This window comes from Rhinatrema bivittatum, chromosome 13 (genome assembly GCF_901001135.1).
Source record: "Rhinatrema bivittatum chromosome 13, aRhiBiv1.1, whole genome shotgun sequence".
Taxonomy (NCBI): domain Eukaryota; kingdom Metazoa; phylum Chordata; class Amphibia; order Gymnophiona; family Rhinatrematidae; genus Rhinatrema; species Rhinatrema bivittatum.
Genome location: NC_042627.1, coordinates 546,385 through 563,197, shown reverse-complemented (window position 1 = coordinate 563,197; position 16,813 = coordinate 546,385). Strand labels below are relative to the sequence as shown.

The window sequence follows — 16,813 nt, the reverse complement described above, 5'->3', positions numbered from 1 at the left end:
AGCTATTTTAGTTAGAGGCCCCAGATTGTGGAACAAAGTGCCTGAAGACTTTGTCATGATTACACAATATTTAAGAGAGAACTTAAAACATGGCTATTAAATGTGCTTTTGACATCCTTGTTATATCTAAATGAGAGTATGACACAATGTTGAAGATTTTGAGTAGTCAATGTGTATTATATATTATTTTAATGGTTTTTTAGTTTTACTCTTTATTTTTTTTATTTTATTCTAAGTTTATTTTATGATTATCTATACATACCTTATAAGAATCTTGTATTCATTTTATTATGAATGTAATCTATTGTAAACTGTCCAGATCTACATGGAAGGATGGTATCTAAATATTTGTAAATAAATAAATATGCCAGGCGGCATGTCAGTCACTTGACCAACTAGCGGAGTTGGTGAAACATTTCTTTACCTTATTAGTAGCTAAGGATAAGGAGAGGGTACCATTTAACCTTTCCTTTCCAGGATGCTATCTTTACTTCCACAAAAAGAGTCCTAGAATCCCCAGTTCATTGGATTCTCCATTGGACCCCGTCAAGGAGTTTCTAGCCCATGGCATTCCTCTATTAATTATTTGACTTTTTTTTTGGCTTATAGTTATTCATAGTGTTAAATGAATTACAAACTAAATACATAAAATATAGAAAATTACAATAAAACAGATTCTATTGACTTATCCACTTCACACTCAGTTTATCAGAACAAGGTGGTGCTCGGCACCCATCCTCTGTTCCTGCTTAAGGTAGTGTTGGGCTTCCATCTTAATTGGTTATCCTTCTAGTATTTTTACTGCACTCATTAAAGTCCATAGGAAGCCCATAAAGATGTTTGTTTCTTTTTACGCATTAGGCTAGTTCTTTATGTGTGGAAGGAAATTATCTAGTTCTGGTGCACTGAGGGCAATATAAGGTCTGGCTGGTTTTGCGGATGCTGTGATCAGAAGACATGTAACATTGCATTGTAGTATCTGAAGAAGATGTTCCACCACCTACACCAGGCCAGAGGGCACATCAGGCAGTTGACCAAAGAGTGGAGTTGGTGAAAGATTTCTGTGTGTGACTAACTCTGTATGGGAGGGCTCATGCTAGTAGAACATGCCAAGAAGGTGTTGAGTGTGAATGGATAGTAGTGATTGGAAAACCTGGAACTGCTTCTCAGCATGCAGTAAATGTGTGTGAAAGGGGACCTGTTGCTCCCGATGCCCTATGTGTGCGCGCCTAGCTTTTGAAGGATTCGGTGATGGATGGTGTAGGGCTGACAGTATATGTGAGTGGAACGTGACGGGCTGGTTCAGGTGCCATAAATGTGAGAGGAAGGTATGGGAGGGCAGTTGCGAGGGAGCTACAAGCAGAAAGTCCAGGGATTGACTGTGAGGGAGGTGTGAGTGGAAGGTATGCAGGACCAATTTTTAAACTGTTTGTTCCAGGGGTGGCACCAAGCGGTATAAAAAATAGTTTTCACAGAAGCGTTAAGCACGTCAGATACAGCATCTTAAGCAGCAAGGTCAGCCTGCCAAACAGTTTAGTGAATGACAACAGATAAAGACCAAAAAGGCCCCTTTTTTTTTGCCCATTTGAGTAGATTTATTTATTTAGTTTTCATATTTTTATTTGGTGCTGGGTTGCATGTAAGATCATGTACATACATGATCTTACATGCAACCCAGCACCAAATCCCTTTCCCCACATCTTAACCTTTTTCCTACCACTCCATATCATCCCCAGCGTGCCTAAAATCAGTTGGCCTCCACTACTTCTGCCAGTAGGCCATATCAGGCCTTGCCATCTTCCCACTTTACTTCTTACAAGCTCAGTATTAACGTTAACACCCATCTTCCCCAGCCTCACTGAAGTTTGGACTTAACCATGTTCCTTCATGTACGTTCCCAAGCCTTCGAGGTGGCCCAGTGCCTGCACTTCTCCGTGCAGGTTACCCCAATGCCTTTTTGGAGGTGCTTCATTGTTGTGGACTGTACCAACCGCACTGTGCAGGTTACCCAGGGCTTTGTTCCCATTTTCACCACCAGGGATCCTTTGTATATATATCCCATACCTTTTTCAATTCTTTTACTGCTTTTGTCTCTACCACTTCCTCTGGAAGCATTCCAGATGTTTCTCACCCTTTCCTTGGACAATTACTTTCTAACCTCTCTTCTGAGCCTACCCCCTTGTTCTAGAACTTAACATTGTGTAACTACAGCAAGGGTTATTTTCCCCTATATGCATCACCTTGCACTTGTCCACATTAAATTTCATCTGCCATTTTGATGCCCAGACTTCCAGTCTCGCAAGGTCCTCCTGCAATTTATCACAATCCACTTGTGATTTACTACACTGATCACTCCGTTCTCCAAAGATCTGTTGTACAGACCTACCAGAAATTTCCTGAACTCCCTTAATATCCTCTGATGAATCTCACCTGATCAAGAAAAGCAGGACAACCAGGATGGAGATAGAAGGAAATAAGCTTAGAAGGACTAGTGATCCAGGAGTGCAAAGGTAGTTGGAATCAGTCCAAATAATGGCTTCTGATTGAGGTCTGTGCTGCAGATCTTCAACTGTCCTGACAGAGGGTGCTGGGGAGCTAGAAAGTTCTCTGAGACACTTTTGGAATATTAATCCCATGTACTTTTACCTCTCTCTTTCTCAGGATGGGAGTCTGCAGTGTCCCACGTGCAAGATGATTTATGGAGTGAAGACTGGGATTCAGCCTCCAGGAAAGATGGAGTATCACATCATCCCCCACTCACTGCCTGGACATTCTGATTGTGATACTATTCGCATTATCTACAGCATTTACTCAGGACTGCAGGTGAGCTCCTCTGGGAAGGCTTGAGAACAACAAGTCAGACTTGGATGGTCCTTTTCTGCTGTTATAATCTGTTTCTTTGGTGCCTTCTATTCCTGGAAGAGGGTAGTATCTCTAAGACATCCCAGCTCCCAGTACCCAAGGATGAGGAGGAATAATGTGAGAATTTAATGTAATAATAGAAAGAAGGAAGGGGGGGGTGCAAACATGGTCCTTGCGGGGGCTGATGTATGGCTTAATAAACCTTACCTGGGGCCAATGCAAGGGTTAGAGGAGCTTGCAGGGGCAGGTGAGGAGGATAGTGAGGTGCTTACAGGGGCAGGTGAGGGGAGTGTGGAACTTACTGGGGCAGGTGAGGAGGGGCATGAGGTGCTTACAGGGGCAGTTGGAACACATATGGCATTAGGCTTTTTGTAATATTCATTGGATGTGGGCTTGGCCCTCAGAAAGCCATGAATAAACTACAATATAGTAAACCTTCCATATCAAAACAGCACTTGATACAACACTGCCGACCTCGGAGGACTCCCTCGAGGACAAAATATCACAAGCAGTCGTAAGTGCCCTAGATAGGCGTCTGCATCATATTTCTTTTTTTTTAAATTGACAATTTTTATTGCTGTTAGAAACAAACTTAAATGTACAGCATGAAATAAAGTAAAACAGCCACCTAAGGCATACGCCTAAGTGGAAAGTACTTAATAATAAGCATAAGAAAACAAGCAACACTTATGAGGCAATTATTCCCAATTCCCCTCCCCCCCCCATGCCAATCATAGTCCATATACTTCTGGTCGTCGATGCACCCTCCCGTCCACCCGCGCCCATGAGGCAGTTCGTAAGAGAATGAAATATGGTATAGAGTCTTATACAGGTGTCGTGAAGGTGAGAGGTCTCCAAGTAATGTAGGGCTCCCAGGTATGATTGAATTTAGAGAGACGATGATATTTCAGCGCCGTGAGGCGATAAAGGGTGCAAGTCCCATCCAAGCGGTTTAGCAGCTCGCTTGGAGTGGGTGGTTTCGGCCTCTTCCAATGATAAGCAATCTCCATTCTTGTTGCTGTGCAGATTTGGTATACTAGTTGTTGAGCGGGAGCCGCCAAAGAGTCTCCCGGCGAGAATAGAAGCGCCTGCTCCATGGTAAGGTGACAGGGAGTCTGAAGAAGGTCTGACAACAGCTGGGAAACATAGGTCCAAAGAGGCTTGAGAAATTCACAGTCCCACCACATATGAATAAATGTCCCGATTTGGTGGCAATTTCTCCAGCAATGTGGAGCGAGCCCAGGGTAGCAACGATGAAGTCTGAGAGGTGTTAAGTGCCACCGATATAAAATCTTGTAGTTGGCTTCAGTGATTCGAGTAGAGACATTGCCCCTGGAGATCCTGGAGAACAGGATAGTCCAGTCCTCAGCATTGAGGGATTTCTGAAGGTCAGCCTCCCAGGCCATCATGTGCGCATGTTTGGTAAAAGGGCGAGACATTAGCTGTTGATATATCTTAGAAATAAGTCCCCCGATAGCCTTGGCTGAGGTGCAGTATCCCTGCATCATATTTCTGAGCAGATTGCAGAGGTCCGTTCAGCTTTGGGAGATTTGGACAATAGAATAGAGAGGGCAGAGGGACGCGTTGCCCTTCTGGAAGATGACGTGGGCTCCCTGGAAAGACAGATGGCGGTGCTGGAAAAAGAGGCAGTGGCCCGCGATGAGAAGTTAGATGACTTAGAGAATCGGAACAGACGTAACAATCTGAGATTTGTCGGGTTTTCCGAATCGGTGGCTGATCGGGACCTCCTGCGCATATTGGAAACGTGGCTAATTGCTAACATTCCGTCGCTGAAGGAGACTAATGCGGGCCTGATTGAGAGGGCGCACCGTATAGGCCGCAGACACGAGGGATCGTCTACTCAAAGACCAAGAGTGATCATAGCGCATCTTGTGAATTATGCACATGAGGTTTTAATATTACAGCATTACCGGAAGCAACGAGGAATCCAATTTGAAAATTCCAAAATATTTTCCAAGATGTTTCTACTTGAGTTTCTCTATTGTGGAAAGAATTTGCTCCGATATGCTCAGATCTTGTGACCAGAGGCATACGGTTCATGTTAATGTATCCCGCGAATCTGCGCCTCACGTACCAGGGCACCTCTCGCATCTTTGATCAAGCTGCAGCGGCGAAAGAATTTGTGGCTAGTCTCCCGTCCGAAGGAAGCGACACCCCAACTTGAGACAGTCTTGCAAATTTGCTTGGCTTTATTTTTTTATTTTTTTATTTTTTTTTTTATTCACTAAAGTGGAACCGGAATTGAGGATCCGTTGCGGGAGGATGAACCTATGTACGTTACTGAATAATGGATAAAGGACCGTGTTGGCGCTCACTACCGCGCTTGGACATGTAGGGCCATGATTTTCTTTTATTCTTCAGGAGGACCCTGGAGAAGGACCGTCCCTAGTTAACAAGATACTGGAGGGGAGTGGAGTAGATGTAACTCCATTTACAGTAGAAAATGTATGGGATGAGCTGGGGAAACTGAAAGTAGACAAAGCCATGGGACCTGATGAGGTTCATCCCAGGATACTGAGGGAGCTCAGAGATGTGCTGGCGGGTCCACTGTGTGACCTGTTCAATAGATCCCTGGAAACGGGAGTGGTGCCGAGTGATTGGAGAAGAGCTGTGGTGGTTCCGCTTCACAAGAGTGGAAACAGAGAGGAGGCTGGTAACTACAGACCGGTTAGCCTCACTTCAGTGGTGGGAAAAGTAATGGAGTCACTGTTGAAAGAGAGAATAGTGAACTATCTACAGTCGGGAGAATTGCTGGACCAGAGGCAGCATGGATTCACCAGGGGAAGATCCTGTCAGACAAATCTGATTGACTTTTTTGACTGGGTAACCAAGGAATTGGATCAAGGAAGAGCACTCGATGTCATCTACTTGGATTTCAGCAAAGCTTTTGATACGGTCCCGCACAGGAGACTGGTGAATAAAATGAGAAGCTTAGGAGTGAGTGCCAAGGTGGTGACCTGGATTGCAAACTGGTTGACGGACAGAAGACAATGTGTGATGGTAAATGGAGCTCTCTCTGAAGAGAGGGAGGTTTTAAGTGGTGTACCACAAGGATCGGTGTTGGGACTGGTCCTGTTCAATATATTTGTGAGCGACATTGCGGACGGGATAGAAGGTAAGGTTTGTCTTTTTTTGCGGATGACACTAAGATCTGCAACAGAGTGGACACGCCGGAAGGAGTGGAGAGAACGAGACGGGATTTAAGGAAGCTGTTGGAGTGGTCGAAGATATGGCAGCTGAGATTCAATGCCAAGAAGTGCAGAGTCATGCATATGGGGAGTGGAAATCCGAATGAACTGTATTCGATGGGGGGAGAAGGGCTGATGTGCATGGAGCAGGAGAGAGACCTTGGGGTGATAGTGTCTAATGATATGAAGTCGGCGAAACAATGCGACAAGGCGATAGCAAAAGCCAGAAGAATGCTGGGCTGCATAGAGAGAGGAATATCGAGTAAGAAAAGGGAAGTGATTATCCCCTTGTACAGGTCCTTGGTGAGGCCTCACCTGGAGTACTGTGTTCAGTTCTGGAGACCGTATCTACAAAGAGACAAGGACAAGATGGAAGCGGTACAGAGAAGGGCAACCAGGAAGGTGGAGGGTCTTCATCAGATGACATACGAGGAGAGATTGAACAATCTAAATATGTACTCCCTGGAGGAAAGGAGGAGCAGGGGTGATATGATTCAGACTTTCAGATACTTGAAAAACTTTAATGATCCAAAGACAACGACAAACCTTTTCCGTCAGAAAAAAATCAGCAGAACCAGAGGTCACGAGTTGAGGCTCCAGGGAGGAAGACTAAGAACCAATGTCAGGAAGTATTTCTTCACGGAAAGAGTGGTGGATGCCTGGAATGCCCTTCCGGAGGAAGTGGTGAAGTCTAAAACTGTGAACGACTTCAAAGGGGCGTGGGATAAACACTGTGGATCCATCAAGTCTAGAGGGCGTGAATAAAGAGGAGGCATTCAAACACTGCACGGAGCGGCAGTAGCCACAGAGGCATTCACGGAGCGGGATGCCAGTGGCCAGTAGTTGGTGTTCCACCTTCACGGAGTGGAAGGATGGAGGGCTGCTATCTCCAAAAAAAACCCAAAAAAACAAACAAAAAAATAAAAACAGGGGTGGGTAAGAGTATGGGGTAAGGGTGCGGCCTGCTTGTTACAGCGGTTGATATCCCTAATTGAGCTGGACATTCACTTGGATGCAGATACGGCGCTGCTCTCTAAATTGGTGGTGGGGTGGAGGGGAATTAGGGCTGGAGGGTACTGGAAGCCAATAGTAATAGGTGGGAGAGAATAAAAGGGGAAAAAATGGATAAAGTGCGTAGCTTGCTGGGCAGACTAGATGGGCCGTTTGGTCGTCTTCTGCCGTCATTTCTATGTTTCTAGGCCTTGTTGTTCTCTTTTAATTTCCTTTTTTTAATTTCCCCTTTTACTTTATTTATTTTTCAGTCTGCCTGTTAAAGGGGGAAATATGGCACCTTAATGTTTGTTAGGAAAGCTTGCAGCGCCTTATAGTTACCAAGGGGTGGGGGTGGTGGACGAGTGCATTAAATATCACTGTGATCCATGTCCCTATCAAAGGGACGATTTCATAAGGGGTATTCATTAGGGGAAAACAGAGTTCGCTATGAGGGAACTAGCAGCGTACTACAGAATGTGTTGTCCTGGTTTTCCCAGAGAACTGAGTTGGGTTTGGGGAAGGGGGGTGGGGAGGGAGAGAAAAACTTTTTATTTATGTATGCAACAATAACGATGTCTGTGGGGACATTTATGATACTGCCTATCTATATAATTTTTTCTGATGTTTGTTGTTCTTTGACATCTTGAGGGGTGGACTTTATTGTCCGACCTGCAGAATTCCAGGTGTGTACTCATGATGGCTCTTCAAATAGTGACCTGGAATGGGGCGGGCCTGGGTACCCCGGTTAAGCGTGAGAAAGTCCTGGCAAGATTAAAAAAACTTCAGGCCAAGGTTATCTTCCTACAAGAAACTCATCTGTAGAGCAGGAGGCACTTAAATTTAAAAAACAGGGGATATCTCAGGTTTTCCAGGCGGAAGGATCCTCAAAGAGTAGAGGGGTTGCGATTCTAATCTATAAAACAATTACTTTTCAAGCTCACAAAACAGTAGTAGACCCAAATGGGCGATATATATTAGTCTCTGGGACTCTGATGGGGATTAAGGTTATTTTAGCCTCGGTATATGCCCCCAATGCCTACGATCACTCCTTTTTTGTGCATTTGGTTTCTCAGCTTACAGTACTGGGTGATCATCCGATCATACTGGGAGGGGACCTGAATTTTGTAATGGACCTGGCCCTTGGTAGACAACCTCCACGTCTAGGTCATTGTAGTAGTAAACATAAAGGTCCAAATTTTTTATGCCAGCAATTGCGCTTATTAGACTTCTGGAGAACCCTGCATCTGGGTGAGACAGAATTTACTCACATAGCTGAAGTGCACTCCAGATGCTCCAGAATTGACTATTTATTGATTTCTGAGACCATTTTTTCAAAATTTCAAACCGCCTCCATTCAGAACTTAGTGATCTCCAACCACTGTCCAGTGATGGGAGAACTTAAGTATGGGAGTGAGCAAGCCCCTGCTCAATGGAGACTCCCTGGTCATTTGACCCGTGACCCGGAATTTCCCATATATTTGAGGACACAATGGCGGGAGTTTCTAATTTCCAACTCCGTTCATCAACATCAACCTATGTTACTATGGGAAATGGCAAAAACTGTATTAAGAGGAGCTATATATATTTGAGCTATAAAAGGAGAATACAGGATGCAAAAATCATAGCCCTGGAAAAGCGTATGGTGGCGTTAAAGCGTCAAATTAATCAAACAGGAGTGGAGGATTCCCACACCCAGTATAAAGTGGCACAAACTGCTTTAAATTCTTTACTCCATGACAGGGCAATCCCGCACATTAAGGTATCGCCAATTTACTTTCTTCCACCATGGTAATAAGGCGGGAAAATTACTTGCTAATTTATTGAAATCACAGGACTCATCCAAGTATATCCCTAATATAAAGACCCCTCAAGGGTGCATTAAGACGGCGTCCAAGGACATAGCCCAGGTATTTTTGGAATATTTTCATCAACATTATTCAGAGGAGCCTGTGGCGGAGTTGGAGATAGAAAAATTCTTGGGGGATCTCAATTTGCCTACTCTTACTCAAGATATGAAAGACTCTCTTAATCAGGCTTTTCGAGCAGAAGTAGTGGAGGTGATTAATACCCTTGCTGATAATAAAGCCCCAGGCCCCAACGGTATGACGGCTATTTTTTACAAATCACTAGGGCCTGATATTGCCACGCCCCTGGCTTCTCTTTTTGAGCAGATCGCGGGGACCGGAATCATGCCACCCACTTTGAGGGCTGCCACAATTGTGGTTTTGCCCAAGCCTGGGCAAGATCCCATGCAACCTTCCTCATATCTCCCGATCTTTCTTTTAAACCTAGATATTAAATTATATGCAAAAATTCTCGCCAATAGACTGAAGCAGATTATACCCTACCTTGTTATGGTGGGGCAAGTGGGTTTTGTCCATGGAAGACCTTCTACGGTGAACTTACATAAGGTTTTAACTGCGATGGAATCTTGTTACCTTGATATTTTACCTGTTGGTGACATGTGATGCTGAGAGAGCATTTGACAGGGTGGTGTGGCCTTTTCTCAAGAAAGTTTTACATAAGATGAGGTTTGAAGGGAAGATATAAGACTATATCACTGTTGTATTCAAACCCAACTGCTAGAATTATGGTTAATGGGATCTTGTCTGAGGAATTTACGCTGAAGCAAGGTATTGGATATAGGGGTGTCCTCTCTCCCCTCTTTTTTATTTATACTCACCGTGGAACCGTTAATCCACAAATTAGAGCAGGACCCTTTGGTGACGGGGATTTCTGTGGGATCTCAGCAGTATAAAAAATCTCTTATTTGCGGATGATATTCTCCTTTTACTCACTAATGCTCAGACCTCTCTTCCGGTGGCTCTCCTTATTTTTCTCCAGTACCAACAGGTGTCTGGCTTTAAGCTCAATTTGGATAAAACTGAAGCCCTAGATTTGACAGGAATGTTACAGGCCTCTTGGGCGGATTTTCCAGTTAAGTGGGTGAAGGACTCCATCAAGTATCTTGGGATATGGTTCAATGGTTTGACCATAACATATCAAACAATTTAAACTAATAGGGATAAAAAAATCCTCAGATTGCCATACCTGGGAGCCTTTGATTTTCTGTCACCTTGAGATTGTCCTGGATTAGTTTTGGGGGGGGGGAGGGTGTACAAACTTTATCCTCTTTCTCCATATATACTCTTAACTCACATACACAGTGGCTTTTTCTTCTTCACACAAACGTACACACTCACACAAAGGCACACTCTGTCCCCCTCACACAGACAAAGGCACTCTTTCACACTTATTGGCTGTGTGATGAGATGGGGATAGACTTTTCCTATGCCTGCCGGCAATCTCACACTCGGTGGCTCTCTCTCCTTCACATACACGCAGGCAGACTCTCACATTCGGTGTCTGTCTCTCCCTTATACACAGACACACTCTGGCTCTTACATACACAGGCACTCTCTCATACTCAATAGCCTCTTGCCCTCCCACCCTGGTATTTTCTCACACTCAGTGGCTCTCCAGGCACTCTCTCATATTCACTGGCTCTCTCACACACAAACATACTCGGGGACTCTTACATTCAGTGTCTCTCTCCACGCAAACACACACATACTTAGGCCCTTTCTCACATTCAATGGTTCTCATTTCCTCACACACACACATAAGCAGACAATTCTCTCACATTCAGTGGCTCTCTGCGCATGCACGCACACACACATGCTCTTACATTCAGTGGCTCTGTCTCCCTCATACACACAGACACTATTTCACACTGTGTCTTTCTCTTTCCCTCACACACAAAAAGACAATCTTACACTCTGACTTTTACACACACAGGCACTCTCACACAAAAAATGCACTCGCTAAAGCTCAGTGGCTCTTTCTCCTTTACATACACACAAACTTAGGCATTCTCTCACATTTAGTGGCTCTCAACACACACACACTCAGGCAATCTCTCACATTCAGTGGCTCTCTGCACACACTCACAGACACTAGCACCTTCTCACATTCAGTGGCTCTCTCTCCCTCACACACAGGCACACTCTCACATTCAGTGGCTTGCTCACTCTGACACATTCATGCTCTCGCTCACTCACTCACACAGGTTCAGGGCCTCCCCCTCTCTTCATCAATGCCACCGGGTCACAGGTCCTCTCTTATGCAGTCCCCCGCAGTAGCCTCCTGGACTCGTCTTCAGCTGCCAACAAGATGGGCTCTGCTGGTGGTCACCAGGTTGTGGGGTCTCCTGTCTTCTTCATTCTCAGCAGGATGGGCTCCACAGTGGCAGCCTGCCAAATCATAGGTTCTTTGTGTGTGGCATGGACTGTGGCAGACATGTTAATGCAGTGTGAACTCCTGTTGCCACGGGGCCGATCTCGCAATAACTTGCGAAGTCAGCCCTGTGGCAGCAGGCTTATTCGCGACTCCTGCTGCCAGCTGTAGGGGGTAAGGAAATGGTAATTGAATGCAGCATTGGCTTGGGCAGGGGTTTGGTTTATCCCTGCCTGACGAGAAAAAAAAACACACAGAAAAAAATTAAATAAAGAAAATCGGTCAGGGCTGGGGATTCATTGAGCAGGGGAGTAGCTTGCTTGTTACGGCGGTTACTACCCCAAACCAAAAATGCCTGATACTTCCCTTTCAAATGCATATCCAGCATAGCTCTCTGCTTCAACGGCAGGGGGAATGAAGAAAAGATGTTTTATATTCAGACATCTACCAACAAGGACTGAATTACATAGTCTGGGTAAAACAAATAAGCATGGGTGTAGCTTGCTTGTTAAAGTGGTTAATACCCCAAATCAAGCCTGATACTTCACTTGGAATACATATCCAGCGCAGCTCACTGCTTCAATGGCAGGGGGAATGAAGAAAGGAGGATTTATATTCAAACAACCAACAAAGACTGAATTCACAGGCTGGATAAACAAGTGTGGGAGTAGCTGGCTTATTACAGCGGTTACTACCCCAAACCAATTAGCTGGATACTTCACTCAGATGCAGCTCCAGCACTGCTATCTACGTTGGCGGGGGTGGAAGGGAAATAGAACCAAAAAGTTATTTAAAGGGATAAGAGTAACAGAAAAGTATGGAAAAAAAAAAGTGTGAAAGCTTGCTGGGCAGACTGGATGGATCGTTTGGTCTTCTTCTGCCATCATTTCTATGAGTCCCATTGAAGGCCCTGTCTGCATGACACTGCTGGGGAAGCTGCAAGGGGGAGAGGAGAATGCAGGGGCAAGCAAGGAGGGGGAGAATTTGAAGGAATGAGGGCTAGAAAAGCTTAGAGGCCAGTTTGAGAAGGCAAGAAGCTTACAGGAGCAGATGAATAAAGGCAGAGAAGCTTATATGGATGGTCTTTAAGGTGATGGGGGAGGACTTTACTGAGACAGACGCAAGGGGGAGAGAAATATACAGTGGCAGGTGAGGAGGGGGATAATGACATGTTTTGACTGTTTGTTCCTGTCACAGGGACCAGAACATCCAAACCCAGGGAAAAGCTTCTCGGCTCAAGGGTTCCCACGACATTGCTACCTCCCGGACAACGAGCAGGGCAGGAAGGTGAGGGTCTGTGTGTGACGACCTGTGTGCTGTGCATGGGGACGGGCTCCTATGAGGATGCTGGGGGTGGGAATGGGCCAGCGGAGCTGTGTGATGTGAAGGGGGACAGAGCTTTCTTATGCCTGCTGGGTAAGGAAGGTGGAGCCCTTGGCACCTGTGATGGGAATGGACCCACTTTGAGTTTATTTGGTGTGGAGGTTGCAGGAGCCTTGGAGTCTGGTGGGATGGGAAGAAGGGTGATAGGCTTTTGTGATCTGAAGTGGGGCTTGTCCCATGAGATCCTGTGTGGCAAGTGGTTAGAGCGATGAAAAACCAGGATTGAGTTCTCATTTGTCCCGCTGGTGCTCATGGGATTTTGAGTGAATCATTTTATCTCCCTTTGCCTCAGGTACCCATTTGAATTATAAGCAGTTTTGAGCAGGAAATTGTAATATCTAAAGTTGTAAACTGCCTTAAACTAAACTTGGAAAGTCAGTCTAGAATTACAAAATATTGTTGTTATGGGGTCTACAAAAGCAAATTGTATAACAAAGCCCATGAACAGCTCTGCCAGTGCACCATAAACCTGTCACACATCATCCTCTGGGATCCCAGCAATATCACTGGCTATCGAACTTACTAAAAAAAATGTCAACAGAGAGGAGATGCATGATTTCCCTGGGAAGCTACTCCATCACCTCCTGAGTTAAACGAGACTCCAGCTCTCATGGACCACAAATGAAAGTGAGAGACTGGCCTGCCATAGCTTCAGTATGTGGGTCAGAAATGAATGATGGGGTCTTACTATCGTGTCCAGGGCACATTGAGACTGTCTATCATCTTGCCATTTGGGGGGTCCTTTTAGTCCTCAGCTGTGACGGGAACTGACTTTGATCCTACATGTCCACTCATCCACTCCCTGAAGCAGCAGAATTAAACTCAGGATTGTCTGGAAGAGCAGCAATTACAGATACGTGAATACAGCAGCTGTTTATCACCTCTGGATTTCCACCTGTCTAAGACAATTGAAAGAATTGCAGTGTCTCTGTACACAGTGCCACAGCAAATAGAGTAAGACCTGATTAATGTATGTAGCTGGATGTGACATGAAACTCCACAGCATGTGTAAATAATGTACAACGGCCATATACATTTCTATAAAATAGCAAATTACAGTATATAATTTTGCATTGCTTTATTTAGATATGTAATTTTATTCTTTGCTTATAACATCTCTAGTATGGAGACACTCTTCCAACAAAGATATGCTAATAAACATCAGTCCTGGCCTGTATCACGACTGCAGTCTGTTGCTATGTGCTGACCTTTGACTATCTGTCTCCCTCTATCCTTTCTTCCTTTCTCTCAGGTGTTGAGGCTTCTCCTCCTGGCTTGGGATCGGCGTCTGATCTTCACTATTGGCACCTCCAGCGAGTCAGACACAGTGATCTGGAATGAGATTCATCACAAGACTGAGTTTGGTTCCAATCTGACAGGTCATGGTTACCCTGATCCCGACTACCTGGACAATGTGATGTCTGAGCTGACCACGCAGGGGATCACTGAGGAGAGTTTGCAAGAGAAGGACTAGAGCGGGTTGGGATAGTGGTCACAGTACTTCTGCCAAGGGCTCTAATGAGGTCCAGTAGTGCCCTTCTCTCAGATTCTCCTGGCTCCACTCTGTTGTCCTTATTCTGTGCTGGATGGCTTATTATCCATGAAGGTCTCAGATGATCAAGACAGGTGTAGTTGGGTCTGGGAGTTTGTCCTTATATTGCATTCTGAAAAATCTAATCCATATAGAAACATAGAAAGAGCATGACAAACAGAGACCATACAGCCATGCATGTCTCCTGTTCAGCTTATCGCCCTTTTCTCTCCCTCAGAGTTTGTTTGTGATTGTTCCATACCTTCTTGAGTTCTGATATAGTCCTCAGACTGAGAGGCTGCCCTAGTGCCAGCACTGCAGCTGTGTGGCGTATCCCTGCAGCTGGCTTGGACACTACTATATCTATTTCTAGGGATATCCCTGAGTTACAGGACCCTTCCAGGCAGACATATGTTGGCCCCTATCCAAGGCCCCAGTCTGGGGTGTGCTATCAGCCTCCAGTGATACACCATAGGCAATTAGCTGGATAGTACTGTCTTGAGTTTTTGTGTCTCCAGATGCCAGACAAGGCTGTACTGTCCCATGCTTCTACTGTATCCTAGGGACCAGGCCAAGTTGTTTCATGCTTCTGGTATATCCTCAGCATTACCTGATACTGTATTGTGCCTTTGGGGTACCCTAAGTGCTGTGCTTTCTAATGCATGTGCCCACTCCTGCTCCTCTCTGTGCCGATCACAACCTGGAAGCAGCGTTGGCAGTGTCCTGGTACTTCAGTGTCTCTTTCAGTATCAGAGTGGCTACTTTCAGACAAAATTTATATTCCATTTTTAGAAGAGTAATAATAAATATATTCCCTTTAATAAGGGGTACACTGTAAATTCTGATTTTATAACGGAAGAGATATATTATAGGAATCATTGGAGAGTGCACTGGCTTCTGCATGTGTAGAAGCTTTGGGTATGTGTATCATTGGCAGGCATCTTGCCATCTCTCTCTGTCTCACCAATGCCCCCTCTTTCCACCTGCTTAGACATTGCAATGGACTCTGGAAGGGGAAACAGAAAACAAAGGAAGCAGGTGAATGGTTGGTTCTTACCATGTGAGTTGCTTTTTACTTCCTGGGGCTGATATTCAAAGACGTTTAGCTATATAACTTGAGTTGTCCGGTTTAATGCCAAATTATGAATATCTGGGACACATTTCTGGCTAAATTATAGCCATATAAGTCATTATCCAGCTACAGTTTAGCCTGATAAAAAGAGTGGGGTAAAATTATCCAGGTAACTTAGCTAATATGGCCATGCATCCACTAAGTTAGCCGGATAACTTTAAAGCAGTCCTAAATGTATTTGGTCTCACGTGGCCAGATAACAGCTAGCCTTAATTGGCTGTGCTGAAAAGATTATAGTTGGTTTCTTAGCATCCAGACAGGTGAATCCAAAACCAGTGGGTTATGCACCTCTACCAGCAGATGGTAGAGGTGCAGATGATGTCAGCTTTGCTCCGTCTCCATCTGCTGGTAGAGGTGCATAACCCACTGGTTTTGGATTCACCTGTCTGGATGCTAAGAAACAAACTATAATATATATATATATATATATATATATATATATATATATATATATATATATATCCCTGCAGTGACGACAGCCCGCCAGTATTCTCTGTCTCCAGCAAATGGATGTGCATTTCCCTACTAGGGATTGCTTTAAAGTTTAGAAGGAGAAAAGAAGGAAATTTAATTCACCCCACTCTCCTGTGGTGATATCTTTTGGTCCCTCCCTGATTTGGGAATTCCTGAGGTGATTTTCATAGTCTCTCAGATGAGTGCCTTGATGCAATAGCTGGTTTTTCAACTGATGTGGACTTAGCTGTATTAACAAAAAAAAAAAGAAAGACAAGCAGGTGCAGGAAACCAAGTATGGTGGTAAAGGTTTATGCCTTGTGCCCCCGCATCCAGAGATCGACCTGTACTCAACCAGAACAGGCTGAACTCAGGTAAAGGGTATTTAAAAAAAAAATGACAGAAGGGGAGTTTAGTAGGAGTTCCTCCCCCTCCTGGAATCAGCACGCGATCCAACAGCTGTTCCCACCTCCGATGGAGTTCAGGGGACAGGAGTAGCCCTTGCAGCTAGGCCCCATTTCAGGGCTCATCTGGTTTGAGTGGTAAGCCGCGGCAGCATTTCTGCGCGTTTTTTGTGTGCCGCAAGCTACCCTCTTCAGTTTCTGTCGGATCATGCTTGGGCACTCGACTATGCGGCCCGTTGTGCATTTGGTTTACATCTAGTTGGGCGCCTAGTTAGGCACATAGGAGCGCCTACCAGAGCGCCCATTTGTGCGTGCATGCATGCATGCGCCTTTTTACGCGTATGCACACGCCTTTTTGAACGCATTTCCTGAGGGAACTCAGGTTGGGCAGTTATGTAGGCACAGTGTTGTGTGCCTTATTTGTGAGTGCCAAATTTTTTGGGTGCACTGTTGTCAGATTCCTGTTGGGGTGTATTGGCAGACTGGTGCCCATAGCGAAGAAACCTAAGCGCCTTGCCCTCTGTGTTGCTTGTCATATTTTGCTATTCAACCTGGAATTCCCTATAATTTGAGTCGGCGCTGTTTGGAAGCTGAGGGAGAATTACCTCTT

The 16,813-nt window shown here is 45.0% G+C and overlaps 1 protein-coding gene across 1 annotated transcript in view; it reads left to right on the top strand.

Annotated features, from left to right (window-relative positions):
• Nucleotides 1-15,608, top strand: part of DTX4 (deltex E3 ubiquitin ligase 4) — a 59,789-nt gene extending 44,181 nt beyond the window's left edge. Inside the window, exons 7-9 of the mRNA XM_029575756.1 lie at nt 2,662-2,823; nt 12,498-12,587; nt 13,936-15,608. Coding sequence (XP_029431616.1) covers nt 2,662-2,823; nt 12,498-12,587; nt 13,936-14,157 — 474 coding nt within the window. The 3' untranslated portion in view covers nt 14,158-15,608. The remainder of the gene's footprint in view (nt 1-2,661; nt 2,824-12,497; nt 12,588-13,935) is intronic.
• Nucleotides 15,609-16,813: the final 1,205 nt, after the last annotated feature.